Here is an 18,652-nt window from a genome sequence, read left to right on the forward strand (position 1 = left end):
TTCATATCCATAAACAAGAGAATCCAGTTTCTTAGTTTTTGCATTAGATTTTGTTAGTCTCTTCCGACATAGTCTTAGCTGCCATAACAGAAGCCTTTTTAATCCATACTCCTAAATGCTTCATCTCATTGTGTCCCCATAAATATGGGTATTGCTAGGCCAATTCATGTGTGGGTACATAATTACAGCTAGAGCCTTTGTTTTATCTTCCATTAATTTTATATCCCAAAAAGACTTGAAACAGTCTCAAAATGTTCCACAATGCTGAGATGTCCTTTTTCTGGATTTATCTGGTACAACATAACATCATCTGCAAATAAAGACACCTTTTCTTGACTACTATGCCAATTATATCTTTGATTTTCTGAGTCTCTTATTTTCTTTAACAGTGGCTCTAAATATAATGCAAATTAAGTAGAAAGAGGAAACCCCTGCTTGGTATCTCTATTCAGAAGCAATTTATCAGAGAGGAACTCTCCCACTTTAATTCTTGCCTCCAATCCTTTATATGTTGTCCTAATTAATTAACCTTATTATTTTATCAGGGAATGCAACAGCTTCCACTGCCCTACTCATAAAGTCACAGCTTACTCAGGCAAATGCTTTCTCTGCAAGAAGATTCACCAACAGCAGCGGTATTGTCTTACATCCTGCTTCCCTTTGGATCATTACTGATCTCTTAATGTTGTCAAATGTTTGCCTCTTCTCCATAAAACCACAATGATCCACATCTATCACTTTGCTGACATCTTTGCCATTATTTTAGCTAGTGTAGACATAAACACAAGATAATCATAGTTTAAATTTGATATGGGTCTACATAAAGCTGGATCTGATGGGTCTTTACTATCTTTAGATATTACAGCATTTTAGCTTTCTTCTAAGATGCTGGTGTTTTCCCTCCTTTTAAAATACTATTAAACAAAACCTTCCAGATCTTGATCACTTTCTTCCCTCCTAACTTCCAAATTTCCACAGGAATACCATCTATTCCTGGAGACTTTCCTGTAGACTGATTATACAGCACCACTTTTTCTCTCATCTCTTCCGTTAACTAATTGTCGAGCCTTATCTACCTCTAACCTTGAGATACTTAAGTCTTCCATAAATACTTCCATTGTGCTCTTTCTTGATTTTCACATTTCTCTGCTTTACACAAATTTTCATAACATTTCTGCAACATCTTTACTACCTCTACAGGTTCTGTGGTTATTTATTTTTTGTTATTATAGACTCTCTAAGTTTGGCGACAACCTTTCCACTTTCTGTTACCCAAGTCATTGTGCTAAAAAGTTTTTGTGCTCTGGAGTTATCAAAAAAAAAAAAGAGTTCCTTAACAACAATCTTTCTAAACTCATGCATATTACCTAGATACTCCCTTATTTTTGCTTTAGCACTCTGCAGTTGTGTCTTCTTGTTCTGTGAGACTCCTCTTATTCTCCAATACTTAAACTTTTTTGTCAACCTATCTAAATAATTCCTATAACTTCTTAACCATATTTCTTTTTTCATTTATTTCCACCCTATTTTTAAACTCCATTTTAATTTTATCTCACTCACTAGCTATAACTTCTGAATACAATTCTACCTTCACTAATAACTCTCACATAATTTCCACTACTCATTCCTTAAATTCCCATCTTTTTAACAGGTAGGCGGGAAAACACCCGTGTCTCATTTTTACTTCATTACCCTGCATTTTTCTCTTAGTTTTTACTGGTGAATGATCTGAAATAGTTACTGGATGTGTGTTGAAGATTTCAGTTAAATGCACATGCTCCTGTGAAATAGAATTTCCATCTAGTCAAGCCCAGTTACTATACCTTAGGGAAAACGAGTCTATATTACAATGTCGACAGGGCAGATATCGAACGCCCTTATGTCGACACATCTTCAGAGAAACCACTAAATCTCGAATGGCCAGAACAGTGATTGTTTTCCCCAGGGAAAAAAAAACGCTGGGCCATTGGCGGGAATTTGCCATTTCTTCCACTGTAGTGCGATCTCAGAGTTGGCACCCCCCCCCCCCAATTTAGTTTGTCTGTGGGCTTTTTTTTTTTGGCCCAGTGATTTTTTTTTCCCTGGGAAAACAATTGCTGTTCTGGCCATTCGAGATTTAGTGGTTTTGATGAAGATGTATCGACATAAGGGAGTTCACTCTTCTGCCCTATCGACGTTATAATACAGAACCGGAAAAACAATATGTGAATTCTCTCCAAGTTCCTACTACTTAGTTCACATCTTCTATAAATGTCTTCAGAAATTTACCCTTTTTTTTTTTATATTTTCTCTTCTAGGTCCCTTAGATACAGCCTTACAGTTGCAAATCATGTTCCAGTACCCACCTATAAGTAATATTCCCTGCTGAAAGCTGATTATTTCTCCCCACATTTTCTTAAGCTCCATAATGGTAGTTTTTGGTGGAATATAGATACATACCATTGTAATCCTCCTCCCTTGCCAGTAGCCCCATTACTACCAGAAATTATTCATTATCATTTTTCCCTATTCCATCACTACTGGAGCTCTTTTAGCAATTAGTATACTTACTCTCCTTTTCCTCTGTCCATAATATTCGGCTGAATATCCATCTCAAAACCTTTCTTCATCAAATTCACATGCTCACTTCTTTACAAATGTGTCTCCTGCAGCATTGCTATTTGTAATCTGCATTTCTTAATATAATTCAGTACTCTTACCTTTTTCTCTATACCTGTAAGGCCATTTACATCACAAGATAATATGGATGCCATTATAAGTTATTGTTCATCCTTATTATACATGAGAGCTTTTTTGAATAACTATTTCCAACTTTTGTGTTACATGCACACATGAATGTTTGGCAGGTTGATCTTTTATACAGCTGTTTCTTGCCATCTCCATTTGAACATATATCACATTTTCAAGACTTTTTATTTTACTAAAAACCCTCAAACAAAACCAAACAAAACACCAAATACATTGTCAAAACACTCCATAACCTATTGACTTACAACAACCTTATAAAACTATGCAAATCTTCCAAAAATGAAGTTTAACCCTCCTGACAGGAACTACCCCCCCAAATCAACAGCTGCATCCATGTGCATTAACTAACCTAAAATGAAGGTTACCCATGCTAACATGCATGTTACAGCCTGTGCTCTCACTTACACTGGTTTCTGGCTGTATTTTTGTTATCTCTTTTCCATTCCCATAAGGGAAAAACAGTACATTGAAGTGTTAAGGCTGCTGGGGAAGCTGCTATTTCTTACTCACTTCCAATAATTTCAAACTTTATTTACTTATTTTTTACTGAACTGCTTACTCTTGTACCTTTAAATTTAGCATTTCCCTCAGCAAATAATGCTCAGACCTCTTAAGAGTAATTGCTTGTACCTACAGAAAGCTCATCTCTATAGAAACATAGTTAGCAATGAGAAAAAACAGCTAACAACTCTGCAGATGCATGGAGTCTGTCAATTTTATTCAGAACAGAATGTACAACTGTCTTCAGTTGCAGACTTCTTGACTCCCACTAAACATTTGCTCAAGAAAAAAAAAACAAGCAAATATCATTGTGTATGCAAGAAACTTAGTGCTTCTCATGTCATGCATCATTTTGTATTAGTTTTAAAGCTTGCTTGCTTACACAAAACACTGTTTTTAGAATAAGTCAAGAGCATTAACCCAGACATTGACCGTTGCAAAAATAAATATATCAACTCTACATATAACAATCAGTGGACTTTTACACCCCATCCTACATCCCAGCAGCTCAAGATTACAGCATATTAACTTAAATTTGCTTTTGTCCAGCCTTTCTTCTCTTTAAACACTGTAAAGCCTACATTTCTTAAAACTAAAAAGGTAATTCTATACTTTATCATCTTTCTCACATACAGCAATCACTGAAAAGACTCATGCTCTCCCCACATTTTAAACACCCCTGACTACAAGTTAAACTAAACTGCTTTATTATAGAGTATGCAATTTATACCATGATATATTGTACACAAATACTACTAAGAACAAAACTGTTTTACTTACAGCTACTTTTTTTTTCTTTTTAGCATTCTTCTAAACATTAATGTCATAGTGGGATATATGCTTTATAGTTAACAAAATCAACACAAGTCCAATCTTTCTCAGCCACTTTTCCTCGTACAGCCATATTTCATAAATGTAACTGATGCTTTACAATCATACATTTATTCACTAATTTCAGTGTTGTTGGTCTTCTTCCTGTTCATTTCCATCTCCCCACACCAGACTTGTTCAAGTCAAAGTTACTCCCAATTCTTTTAATCAACTCCTGTGCTCTTATTCTATCTCTCAAGCATCGTCTGTGGAACACTGGGAAAAACTATCACTGGTGAAGTCTCTATATGAGTTTTATTGTCAGAAGAATGAGTCCCATTCTGTTTGATGGCCCACTTTTTGTTGGATAAACTTTTGTATTTCCACTTTATCCTGTTCTGCATCAAAAAATGTCTTTGATCCTCCAGGAAAAAAAAACATGAAGACAACTGGATACAGCAACTTGAATCTCATACCTGCCTCGCAACATTGCCTGAATATTAGGCTACAGTTGCTTCTTTTGTGCCTGATGCACAGTGAATAATAATTTTCCACATACACGCCACTGTCTCCCATTTTAACACGTTTCCCTTCTACCACAATTTGTCAGGATCTACTCTTTTCTGCTGGTATGATTGCATCTTTACTAATACAGGTCTTGGCTGCTTTCTCAACCGGGTCTGGAGCATACATTTGATGTGTCCTTTCAGTTAACAAGTCATGCTGCTGAATACCAGTCCAGTTGCTTTTTGTTCTTTCATAAAATTAATACAGCCTGCTCCTTCCAGTTTCTCTAGTACAGCAGAAAATCTCAGGTTTTGTCTGCGTGCTTTATCATCTAACTCTACCATTTGTTTGAGAAGCTTCATACTCAACCAGCCTGTTCATTTCAACTTCTGATTTTTTTTCAGATTGATCAGTTCATTTGAATACTGGAAACCATCTCCTGTACCAAAAGTGGAGCTTGAACTGCTTTTTGCAGAACAGCTGCTAGATTTTCCTAGTCAGTGTTTTCTCTTCACATTTTCTAGTTCATTTTTCTTTCATGTTCTCTAAACATCTTGCTGGCATCCAGGCAGTGTACTTACTAGACAGTAACTGAATTTTATTCAAGCTGGCAGAATTACTAGCTCTTATTTCTCAGCTTCTTTTTTTCACACTGGGACAGTGGAAATTAAGCTGTTGATCAGTGTGTAATCACCTTGGAAGTCTCCTGAGAAAACGTATGTAACTGTAAATATGAATATTATTATGATGGGAGATTTTAACAGTAATATATGCAGATCAGCAAGAAGGATTTGTTTGATATAAAAGTCTGTTTGAAAATTATTAGAAACAGTAACTTTATAGATGCACATACAAGGAGTTTGCTGCATACATTTACATCCATTGTGTAATATGTAAAACATGTACATACATGTACATATACAGACAAAATTGTGCAGAGGTTCTCCCCTAATAAAAAGAGGATGCACTGTACAACTTTTTTTTAAAAAAGCAGGAGTTCCTTGGAATGTGTTGTTACAAGGAGAGTCTTGGCACTTGTGAGCAAATCTTGGAGCTACCAGCATGTTTGTCTCATGTCTCTTACCTAAAATGACGTCTAACCCATTAACATATTTCTGGAATACAATGACCCGAGTCTGGAAGACTAAACAATGTGTTGTCATACATCAGATAGATACAGTGTACAAAGTATTGTTACAGAAAACTTCACAGAAGAAGGCAGGCTGAAGTAAGAGCAGACAGGTTGGTCAGGATGGGAGGAGTAAGTGGGCACTGGAAGGTAAGCGGTAAGGAGGATCATGGGACAGTGAGCAGACGAAATGATAAGAGTTCTAAGAGGAAAACTGGAATAATAAGACAGCATTTTCAACCAATGAAACAAAATCCATTGATGCTCATTGATAGGAACTTCAATTACAACTTCTAAATATTTGTAGCTGACAAAGGCTTGCAAACACCATGTACAACTGAGTCCGCAGTCAATGCTGCACTAAATTCATGCTAGATACTTGTAAGCAACCTCTGCTGAGGATTTAACTCACCTGGTAATGTACAAAGTAGTAAATTTCATTGTCCCATTTACAGCTTACACTGTAAGTACTTACAATATCTACATGAAAGGAACATGCTGTGATGATTACATTACCATCACAATTATTTGGAAAGGTGTCTCTTGTGTTGAAGTAGTTATCTGTCGAACCTGAGCTTGTAATGGCCAAATTGTATGGTCTGTACTTCCATAACCTCCAGTGGATATTACCTGTTAGGTAAACTCTTTTTCAACATCTACGACTTACTGACATCATTGTATTTACTTGATGAGAATGCTAAAGTGTGTGAACTCTCCATATGGACAGTACTGCTATACTACATTAAACATGCTACTGAGAACACATGTTCTGATCTTTCATGGGATGATCTTTATGGCTTATCAGGTTTGCTGCAGTCCTAATTTGCAACATCATTAGCTTTACAACATGCAGCTGATACTGCATGTGGGAGGTGGGCAGTTTCATGAAATGCACTTTTTTCTAACTTCTCCTACCATTGTTTATCTTATCAAGAAGTGGTATCAAGGAAACAGACTGCATTCAATGCATTACTATGAACACATATTTGCCATTCTTGTTGTGCATGTCAGTAATTTGTGGGTTTTGTGCTGTGTCTTTTGCCATGGGGTTGGTGATTTATTTCAGCTACAGCCCAGAAATAAAAAAAATAAAGGCATTAGATACAAATCTGAAAAACATTATAACGAAAAAAAGCAAAAACATAGAGGACTGGAGAATCAAAGCAAAGCCTTTGACTCTAAAGTGTTGTTTATACCTAGAAAAATCATTACACCTAAAACGAGTGCTGATGCTCTGTGTAGTCTTTTTTAGTAAATTTCTCAAAAGTAAAACAGAAACTGACAATACTCTGTTTGAGCCATAATGACTCTCATGTTAAAGAATGCAGCTTCTTTGCTTTCCTGGCTACTAGTCACAAACATTTGTACTGTACTGTACTGTAAACTCTAAGTTAACTGGCACCCATGGGGATTGGTAGATGCCGGATAACTGTTGTTTCTGGTTGCTTGAGTTACTATTAAAAATAGACCTGATTAATACTGTACCCTACACTATTTGGTTTGACTTGTTTCTCAGGTTGGGGAGGGAGGGAATTTATTCTTATCTTCCTTTTTAAAGCTCTAAAAAATACAGTACATTTCTGCGGGGGGAAAACTGAAAGTGCAATGCATGAAAATTGTACTGTATTTCTTCGATACTTTTTTGCCGGTTGCTTGATAGTGCCAGTTGCTTGAGTTCCACTTAACTGAGAGTTTACTGTATTAGCACAAAACTAAGTAGTCCTTTGTAGAGGAGTATAGTTTGTCTGTACCAGGTTCATGTACTCACAGTAAAACAGAGGGCACAGCCATTACGTATACAGCTTCAGAAGGGTGAGGAATCCAGGTAACTGGAAAGACCATCTGAGTAGAAAGGAAAGCCTAGGAGAGCTCTTCTTCCATAAAGTATACACGAGACCAAGACTGATGCCTCACTGAAGAAGTGGCTACCTGAATCTAGTATTATTGCAGCAAAACGTTGTGTGCCTATATGAAATCCTGTCTCTGCTGAGATGAGGAATTATGTGTACATTAATACCTCCTCTGTTTTAATATCTTATCAATCCAGTTAGTGTGTATGTGGCTAGATGAGTTATATGCCACACAGCAGTCTACATGCAACTGCCATTAGATTAATGCAGTTTTACTGACTTCCTTTCCTTTTTATTTGTCCAGCATATGGACTAGTCCTTGGGTACGCTGCTCTTCATCATACAAAACATGATGCACCTCTTTCTCTACCCAGCGGTCAATGTTAAACATAAATGTGAGCATTCTACTACATGTCCTTCACTTAGTTTTGGGAAATGAATATTTTCAAAAGTCCAGCTTTAAGGTGATCACAGCTTGTGTAGTGTTTATTTGAGTTTGGTAGTACTGGATAGTAAACAAATTATCCAAACAAATAGTGAAAACGGTACAGATACCTACTGAACAGTGTGGAATAGACCTATGAATCCCTATGTCCTCTTGCATTTCAGGGCATATGGAGATCATCTCAAATGAGTGGTTCTATCTGCTTGACATTGTACAGGTTTGCATGCAGGAAGAGTCTGGATCTTCGAAACTTTAAAAAGTTTAAAAAACAGCTGCTCACTTTTTATTCTTTGGCAATGTTAACTGCTGAATGGTCAAAACATACCATCACTACTCCCTTAAATCTATCCTTGAAATTTTCGTTTTCTATATTTCAGCTGAAAGCTTTCAAAGCACACCCTAGACACTGACATAAGAAGTTCAGTAAGGAAAGATACATCACATAAAATGATCAAAAGTTTGTTGAGGAAAAAAGCTAAAAAAATGCACAACAGAGCAGGCAAAACCCCATTGCTTATCTTACCCTAATTCACTCCTTTCCTCCAGTATTAGATACAAATATCCAGGAAAATCAATAATCTTCTCCAGCAAATATTCTGAATTCCCTGGGAGAGATGCTGGTGATATGTGAACTGGTTACAGAGTTAGCCTATTCTTCTACTTGTAGTACAGTCAATGATTTTCTCACTGTTGCCACAATGGGAGAATCCTGAATCTCTCTGACAGGTGAAGTGAGCAATCAGTACAACTAAAGTTATCTTGGTACCCTCAAGAGAACAATAAAACAGGATAAGATGAATACATCATACCTCTTTAGACTTGCCCTTTGTGTAGCAGCTATTCTGTTTTTCTTCGGAAACTGGCCAGGACACCTACAAGCACAAAAAGCAGTGTTTACAATAAACTTCTACTAAACAATATCTGTTGTGCTAAAGCTGCACATACATGAGAATGAAAATTTATGGTTAAACATGTATATTTAAAAACAGTGTTATAAACTTGAGAGTGCGTTTCTTCAAGATTAAACAACTTCTTTCATTCTTTAATTTTTCTAAACTACTTGCCCTGGTGAGGGTCACAGTAATAGTAAACCTAGCAGAGTAGGTGAGAATTTCCCGGTACCAGCAACATTCGTCGACCAATCCCATATTATCCCATATATTCACAAGCAAGCTAAGAAAGATAACATGTTCAACATGCCCTGGGTCTGCGCCAGTGTCTCCTCCACATAGATTGTACCTAGTACACCTCATATGGGAGATATCCAGAAGGCATTCTCACAAGGCAACCAAACCAACTCAAACAACACCTTTCAGCAAGAAGGAGCAGCAGGAAATCTTCTGCATAAAATTCAGCTTCCATTCTTTTGACACTAAACAGAGGAGTAGATGTTATGTGCAATGTCCACAATGATGTTAGATCTTGGGAAAGATGCTCATGCTGCAGGACATTCAGGGCTACAAACTCCCATCGCTATGATCTCTTGGCAAGTAAAATTTTCACAAGCTCATAAGTCCACACAAGAAGCAATTTCTGACACCCTGACTGGATGGCACATAAAGAAAAACTATAAAAAAGCTATTCTAATCATATGCAGTCATCTGTGAGGGAATATTCTTCCATGAGTCTGTGATGACCCCAGTGTGGTTGAATCCCCCACCACTGCCAACCAAATGTGGTAACTCTGTCACTAGATGTGATGGATGAAAGGCATTACTGCTGACAAAGGGTAATAGCAACAAAAAACAAATAGGTCTGACTCAATAATTACTCCACAAGTACAATCCAACTCAAGCAGTATAAAGGGAATATGCACTGCTGTCTTGGGTATGAAGTTCCAACTTTCACACCCAAACTGAACAACACACTGGCCACTTATGACAGCAGTCTTTAGCCCAGCAATTGCAGGCCCCTGCCTTACTGCTCTCTCTCTTTCTGTGAATTAACTTGCAATTATCGTTAGCTTCCTATGCCAGTCTATGTTCTTAGGAAGCCCTTGTTTTCCTGAAGGTACTTTTTGTACCTTGGATAACCTTCTGATGTCTTGTATTTGTGATTCTTTAACAAAACTAAAGATCCACAAATCATGACAACATCAAAAAGTTATCCATGGTACTGAAAAACACTGTCAGAAAAACAAAGATATCCTATGAACATTGACTGGCATAAGATGGTAAAGATAATTACAAAGCCTTCTTTATTTACATCAGGAAGTTTCAAAACACCACCCAATACTTTGATCTTATTATTAATGGCATTACCTACTCTGATCCAGTGAATATCTGAAATTTATTAGCAAAAGGACTGCAGCAAACTTGATAAGGCATGAAAGGTCTGATTCTGTAACCTCCTTTACACGACCTAACATATAGGCTGCCTGGTGAACAGCATTAAACATGCTCTGATGAACCTGCTTCTACAACAGTTCAAGCTGTGCTTATCCACAAGCTCTGTCCCTGAGGTTTGGGCACTCCTATAATTCCACAAGGACAGTCCCATCATGGACCTTGGGAAATACAGATCCATCACCCTAATAAGTCATCTGTAAGGCAATGGAACGGGTAATAACTGAACTGATAAACAATGATATAAAAAAAAAAAACTTATTAGACTTCACCTCCGACAGCTAGGCTTTGGAAAGGGTGGATCCTACCTAATAAATCTAGGAATTTTATTGAGAGGAAAAAACAAGCTCTGGACAATGGTCACGCTGTTCATACAGCATACCTAGACCTCATAAAAAAATTTGATACCAGAGCACATGCCGATATCAGTGAGCTAAATGCACTCCAAATTGATCCCTATGTAGTAAGATGAATAGACAATTGGCTGAGAAATAGAACCCACAATATAATGGTGGCAGATGCGTCCTCAAAGAGCAAGAAGGTAACTAGTGGAGTACCACAGGGATCCATGTTTGGACATCTGCTGTTCAGAATATACTTCTCTGATCTTCAGATCAAAAATTGGGAACTCTCATTAACCAAGTTTGAAGATCATTGTAAACTGTGTGTTATATGTAAATCCCCTTGTGATATGTAGATGCTACTATGTGAACTTACACATGTAAATAGCTGGCGGTCTACAAATAAAGTAAATTCTAAAAAAATACAATATTGTTGCAACTGACAAACAAACCCTCATTCCAACTTAAAGTATATAAAACACACAGCTCTAAAATGAAGATGTTGTGAGAGACCTTGGAACATGGGTAGATAACTCTCTCTCCTTTGATCATCATATTGCAGTAGTGGTCAAGAAATCCTTCTATCTGGCAAAACTTATTGCAAAATGTATTTCCTTTAGTTTTAAAGAAATTCTTACTCCTCTACAGCCTGCATTGATCGGGCCCAAAACTAAATATAATGCTCCTTTGGGACATATCTTACTCAGCATATCAAGTAACTGGAGAGACCCCAAAGTTTCCTAACAAAAACAAAAGATTAAGGATCTCAAGGACCTAAGCTACCAAGAGAGGCTAGAAGACATGGCCCTGTCCTCAGTGTCCTATAGAGTCCTTAAAGACAATCTGTGCCTTGCCTTCTGGGCTATCTGAGATCCAGCAGTCCAAGACCTCTTATTTCTCCACAAATCAAACAGTCAAGCAAACACAAGTATCAATAATCTGAACACACTTAAGCAGATAAAAAAATCATGGTGGAGAGACAGATTTGTCATACAATCATTACCCTTTTTCTGAAACAAACTTCTTCTCCAGGTCAAACAATATGACACACCATCTTCTTTAAGAAAGAATTAGACAATTGGATATTACTAAGTTCACCCTCTGGTATGACTAGACTACCACTTACTGAAAAAGGAAGTAAGGTATTAGGGTAGGTACTAGCAAGGTGTAAATGGCCGTATGACCCTGTTGCCTTGTATATTCTATTATTCTATGATAATGACTTCTAGCATTCCTTAATCCATGCTAACAGCCTTTCACAGTATTCAAAGTGTTAATTTTACACACACACACACACACACACACACACACACACACACACACACACACACACACACACACACACACACACACACACACACAACATCCCAGTGAAGGTGAAGGCTGGCAGAATTCCTGAATTTCCCACACATTTCTTCCCGGCTCAGTAGTACTGCCTCCACTTTGGGAGAAGTCAAAAACTTCTCGACACCTGCTGATCTTCAATCAAGCCAATATTTCTTTCACTGGTATTCTGCCTAAGCAATCCCACTGGAAGCCATGTACCATACAGTGTACTAATCAACAGGATAAAGCATAGTTTCTCTCTTCTCAGATAAACAGTACATAATTATTCTCAGACTAAGTAAATACCAGCCACAAGGTCTTAAAGGTAAAAAAATGAACTTTACTTAAATAATAAGGAAAATAGTGCAAATACAGGGTAAAATACAGGTAAGTTGGCACACACAAAATAAATTTAAAAAGGCAAAAGCAAAGATGCCTAAAGAAAAAAAAACTAAACTCCAGATAACCAAATTGCCTGGCTACTGTATTATAGGAATACTGATACCAAATAAACAGCCAGTACTCAAAAAATGGTTCCACATAGACAGGGCAAAACAGCATCGATATAATTTTAACTCTTGTTTTCAACACACAGTTATATAAAAAAAGAAGTTATGTACTCACCATAACATTCCATGTTTGTAGTCCATCTCGCCCTTCATTCTTACATATGGGTTCAGAGATGACCCTCGGCTCCATCTGGCCTATTACAAAGCTCAAAGTCTTCTAGCTGGCTTGTGGCTAGGTAGGTATCCCATAGTGCACCAGTACAATCCCCAGATCCTGTTTGCTGCTAAACTATAGAAAAACAGAACTAAAGCTATCCAGAAAGAACAACAATAATGAAAGGTCTCCACCTGTTATGGAAAAATTATCCTGTCTCCAGATCCTTCCAGGACGGGGGTAGGTGAGTGGATTCATAAGAATGAAGGGCAAGATGGACTACAAACATGGAACGTTATGGTGAGTACATAGCTTCTTTATGTTCTGTAGTCCTATCTCGCCTTCATTCTTACATATGGGACAGCATCCCTAACACCTTATACTTGGGTGTCTCACGGAAAAATACTCCTGAGTACCATGGAACCAAAGGAGGCTCTACCCCTAGAGGTCAGGTCTAATTTGTAATGAGTAATAATCGTGTGAGGGATAGCCCAGGTTGCTGCTGCACAAATATTATCAATTGGAACTCTGGCTTGGAAGGCTGCAGATGTAGACTGGGAACGTGTAGAATGAGCTTTAAACTTGAATGGTAAAAGCTTTCCATTGGAAGAATAAATAAAGGAGATACAACTCGAAATCCAATTCGAAAGGGTCACTTTGGAAACTGGGAGATCTAATCTGGAGTCGGAGAAAGATACAAACAATTGGTCTGACTTCCTGAATTCCTTAGTCCTGTGTAGATAGAACTGTAATTGTCTGTGAACATTCAACTGATGAAATCTGTATTCTGCTGCGTTGGAATGATTAGGGAAAAACACTGGCAGCTCTATGGTTCGTTCAAGTTATTATGAGAGCACACTTTAGGGATAAAAGATGGATTTGTGCGAAGAGATACTCTATCTTTGTGGAAAATCAAATAAGGCGGCTTGATAAACAGTGCTTGTAATTCTGATACTCATCTAGCAGATGTGATAGCTACTAGAAACAAGGTCTTCCAAGACAGAAACTTCAACTGGCACGAATGAGCAGGTTCAAAGGGTGGAGAAGTTATTTTGGACAGAACGAAGTTTAGATCCCAGGAAGCTACCGGTTCCTGAAAAGGAGGTCTCAGCAAAGTAGCACCTTTAAGGAAGGTTTTACACAATCTGTGTGACATCATGTTAGACTCATGTTGACCCAAATGAAAATTTGATATTGCTGTCAACTGAACCCTAAATTGTGGCAGCAGCAGATCCCTGGTGAAAATGTTCAGACAAAAATGCTAAAACCACTGGAATGGATGCGGTGTAAGGGTCAATATTCCTTGCTTCAGCCCAGACAGAAAACCTTCTACATTTGCTAGTGTCTAACTTTCTAGTGGAGGGTTTATGTGAAGATGTGAGAATGTGGGTCACAGCAGGTGAAAAATCAAGAAGCCTGACTAGGGATGGAACTGGAGCAGCCATGCTGTCAAGTTGAGGGTGTGGAGGCTGGGGTGAAGAGAGCCTGACGTGTGTCAAGAGGTCTGGCACTGGGTCCAAAGTCCATGGATTGTCTAGTAGATGAGGCCCGAGAAAGGACAACCAAATCTGATGAGGCCAGTAAGGAGTGATGAGAATAAATTTTCTTTCCCAACAGTTTCATTTTCTGAATCACCCTGGATATGAGAGGAAAGGGGGGAAAAGCATAAAGGAGACACAGAGGCCAATCGTGCTTCTCTTGGTGACTCCCCCGGTGGGAGGGGAGATAAGGGAAAAGTAGCTGCTGCATTTTGCGTAGATTGGACTGGCGAAAAGATCGCAGCAAGGCTGTCCCCGTTTGCGGAAGATCTGTTGCACTATTTCCTGTTTCAGAGACCATTCGTGAGTCAACAAGATTGTCCGACTGAGTTTGTCGGCTATCACGTTGGTTGTCCCTGGGATGTGCGTTGCCACTAAAAAGCGCTGGGAAGATATCACCCACTTCCAAACACGAATCGCCTCCCGACAAAGGGGGTAAGATCTGGTTCCGCCTTGCTTGTTGAGATACCATTCCATCAACATGTCTGATTGGATCACTATCGTCCCAAGAGGAACAAGGTTGTGAAGTGCTTGCAACGCTAGAAGCACTGCCCTCAACTTTAGGACATTGATATGCAGGTGAGCCTCGTGATCTTGCCATGTGCCTTGGACAGCCCTGCCTAGATAATGCCCCCCACCCCCACCCTATCTGTGAGGAGAACTTGTATAAGGTTCTGTGCTCTTCCTGCAGGGAGATGAGCTAACATGGCGACTGTGTCTATTTCTGCGCCTATAAAAGTCACAAATTGAGAGGGCGATAAGGCAGACTTTTCCCAATTTATAGTACTCCCCAACTGGGCACAAAGTTGGATAGTGGAATCTCTGGTTTGAAGGAGTAGATGCCTGGTGGAGGCGGTCAGGAGCCAGTCGTCCAGGTACGGAAACACTTGGAATCTTGGACATCTCAGGTGAGCTGTCATTACTGCCATACATTTGGTGAACACCCTGGGAGCTGTGGTGAGACCAAAGGGCACAGCACAAAACTGGTAGTGACTGGCTCCCAGCCGGAAGCGTAGGTGGCTCCTCAACGCTCTGTCCATTTTTATATGGTAGTACGCATCTTGGAGGTCTACTGAGCACATCCAAGTGTCTTTCCCTAATAGAGGGAGTATAGACTGCAGTGTCACCATCCGGAACTTGTCCTTCTTTACGGATTTGTTTAATTTGCTGAGGTCGAAGATGGGCCTCCAGTCCCCTGTACGTTTTAACACTAAAAAGAATCTGCAGTAAGTTACGAATCCTACCTGGTCTGTGGGGATGGTTTGGATGACTCTGTTTGCGAGCAACTTGTTCACTTTTACAGTTGCTTGATCCCTGTGATTGGATGGAACATCCGGGATCCTCTTGGGAACGTGAGGTGGAAGAGAAAAGGGTATGGAATAACCTCTGGTGATAATTTTTTGTACCCATTTGTCTCGGGTGATGCTTAGCCAGGCTTCTGGATAAAAAGAAATGCGACCCCCGACTAGCTCCAGAGAAGCACAGCTGGGCCCCACATCAGGAGCGCTGATAGGGATGACCTCGAAATGAATCACGGCCTCCCTGGTTTTGCAGTCCGCCCTTGCCTCTAGGACGATGTCTACCATTTGCTCCTCTTCTTCTGCTTCTGAAGGAGGAGTCACCCTGTGCATCCGGGAAAAACATCTGGGACTTCTTAAACCACATCTTACCACCTCTCTGACCCTTGGGGTATGGTGTAGAGGGGACGGTAAAACGTACTCCCACGGCAGACAGCGTTTTCCCTTCTTGCTCACACCTGGTGAGTGTGTCTTTCACTTTAGGTCCAAACAATGAAGAACCGTCAAAGGAGGTGTTGGTAAGCGTAGACTTGAACGGCTCCGCAAAATTACACAAGCACATCCAGGAGTGTCTCCTAAGGGAAACTCCTGAACCCGCTGCTCTGCTCGCTCCATCGGCAGTTGAGACCCGAAAGCCTTCAGGTACACCAACTCCTCATCAGAAGGGGTAACAATGGGCCAGCCGCCCCTCTGCTTAAGGACCTCCAAGATGTCTACAAAGGAGAGATCATCAAAGGACAACTTGGGGGACCCTTCTGACTCCTCGAGGTCGGTGTCAGAGGTAAGAGACTCATCCTGGGAGTCTACATGCTTCCTCTTGCATGTCCTCTTCCGAGGGGGCTCCTCAGAAGGATATTCCGGGGAGGTCTCGGAAGACTGTGAGCCACCAACCGGGGGCTTCTTAGGCTGTGGGTCTCTGCTGTGGAGAGAGAGAGTAGGTGCTGAGACAGAGGTCGGTGCCAGAAGGGGAAGAGTGTCGGTACCCCTGGGTGGAGCTGATAAGCGGGACAGCACACTCCGCATCATCTCGAAGGCAGACCTCTCCGGCTCCAAAGACCTCCTCAGCTCCGAGGAGACAGAGGGAGCCATCGGCTCCAAGACAGATGTAGGATCCCAGCTCACCCTAGCTGATGCACCAAGAGGGAGACGCGAAACCGAAGAGGTTCGGGTCCACTAGACACCACGATGTCGAAGCAGAACTCGGCTCCGAGACAGCCTCGAGGAGAGCTGGAACCAAGGGTTCCACAACCAGTGGTACGAACACTCCAGCTCCGAAAGCTCGGCACGGCTCGGAGGAGGAACCAAAACAGGGGGAATGGACTCAGGTGGCTCCAGGACCGACTGGGCCGAAGCCAACAGCATTTTTGGCAAGGCAGATGACTTCAGGAGTCTCAGCAATACTCTCTCCACATCTTCCTCTGATAGGCTCCTGGAAGATCTGGAAGACAGTGTGGGAGATCTGGACCTCTGCAAGACAGGGAATCTTAAAGTTGGGGAGACCAGCAAGGAATCTCTGGACCGGCTCCGATGTCGTCTATCAGTAGTCAGCTCTGAAATGCATGGGGCCAAAACTGAAGTCACAGTGTCAACAACCTCGATCAGCTCCGGGATCAGTGGAGCCCAGGAGGTAGAAGTCTTGTCCAGCTTAGAAATTTTAGGAGGCAGTTCCAAAGTACCGGATGGTGCCAGGGAATGCCTCTTGGTAGATTTAGTCTTGTCTTTTTTGGAAGAATAAAATTTCAAGGAAGTAGATGAACTAGCCAAGTCTTCCTCGAATGAAGGCTTGAGGAGACCTTTCAAAATTAGCTTGTTCTTCCGCTCCTGTAGAACTCTGGAGCTGAGGAAATGGCAAAACAAACAGGTTTCCTGCAAATGGATGGCTCCGAGGCAATAAACACAATTACTATGGCCATCCGTAATTGACATTTTTTGGGAGCACTTTACACATTTTTTAAAACCCAAGGGTTTATGGTCTTTTGCCTGTTTAGACATGATAACCGGAGAAGCAAAAAAACACAAACAAGGACTAGGTCCTCTAACTTAAATGGGCCTAGCCCTGAGAAGAGAAAAAAATAGAGAACTAGGCCCTCTAACTTAAATGGAGCTAGGTAGAAAGAAAGACTAGAAGGTCAGAAAACTATTAACTGGACTGCACACACACAAATTCAGAATATGTAAATGTCCAAACTGTCGGAAATATCAAAAGATCCTTTATGCTAACTGAATCGCTAAATATCCAAGTTAAATATCTAAGTAAGTAATAGTCTAAATACCAACTCTCTAATACTAAGAAACCCTGCACACGAAAAAGGTAAACTGAGCGCAAACACGCACATTAACTGGAAACACTAAATATCTAAGTAATAACTATTTAAATTCCAAACTGTCTAACAATAAGAAACACTGAAAATATCAAAATAAGTGCAAATGCGCACGTTAAATAGAAAAGGACTGGCACACAGGATACGAATGAGAACAACAAGGCCAACAGCCAACCAGTTCTCAACAATTAGTAATCTAACATCAAGAAAAACACTTCAGTAAGTCTGAAACTACTTGTAATACTACTAAACACTATCAAGAGCCATATAAATTGCAAAGTTAAATGTTAATACAGTAAAAATAAAAAAAAGTCAAAGTTAGTCACAGTCAAGCAAGAAGCTCATCTGAACTTGTAGACGTGGCAAACGAGATCTGGGGATTGTACTGGTGCACTACGGGATACCTACCTAGCCACAAGCCAACTAGAAGACTTTGAACTTTGTAACAGTTCCTTTCCCAGTCCAAAATCACCATGACGTCATCATCCTGTTGCTGGGAAAAGTACAGTTGTATAAGTAAACAATCATTACAATAGCTGTTCGATCACTGCTGCAGTAGCCTTAGCTATATGGATTATGTCCTGCCAAGAATATAACAGCCAGCCAGCATCCAAAGCTTCAGGGCACCTTCCACCTACTCACACCATTAGGCAACTCAAGCAGAGTTGCCTAAAAAACAGGTTTGAATTCCAAGCCCTTCAGAGCTTTCATGCCAATTGAGAGGAAAGCTGAACCATGAGAAGACATAGCTAGGAGTAAACATATATACATATACACACACTCTGGCATAGTCAGAAAACAAAGTGGGATGGAGGGAGGGAGCAGCACTA

General features: G+C 40.1%; 1 protein-coding gene across 5 annotated transcripts in view; it reads right to left on the reverse strand.

The window, feature by feature from the left end:
* Positions 1-18,652, reverse strand: part of SEMA4D (semaphorin 4D) — a 1,587,330-nt gene that overhangs the window by 1,170,427 nt on the left and 398,251 nt on the right. For all 5 annotated transcript variants that reach the window (XM_044064318.1, XM_044064319.1, XM_044064317.1 and 2 more), the window contains exon 4: positions 8,800-8,862. In XM_044064318.1, the coding sequence (XP_043920253.1) occupies positions 8,800-8,862 (63 nt within the window). The remainder of the gene's footprint in view (positions 1-8,799; positions 8,863-18,652) is intronic.

This window comes from Protopterus annectens, chromosome 2.part2 (genome assembly GCF_019279795.1).
Source record: "Protopterus annectens isolate FY-2018-M chromosome 2.part2, PAN1.0, whole genome shotgun sequence".
NCBI lineage: Eukaryota > Metazoa > Chordata > Ceratodontiformes > Protopteridae > Protopterus > Protopterus annectens.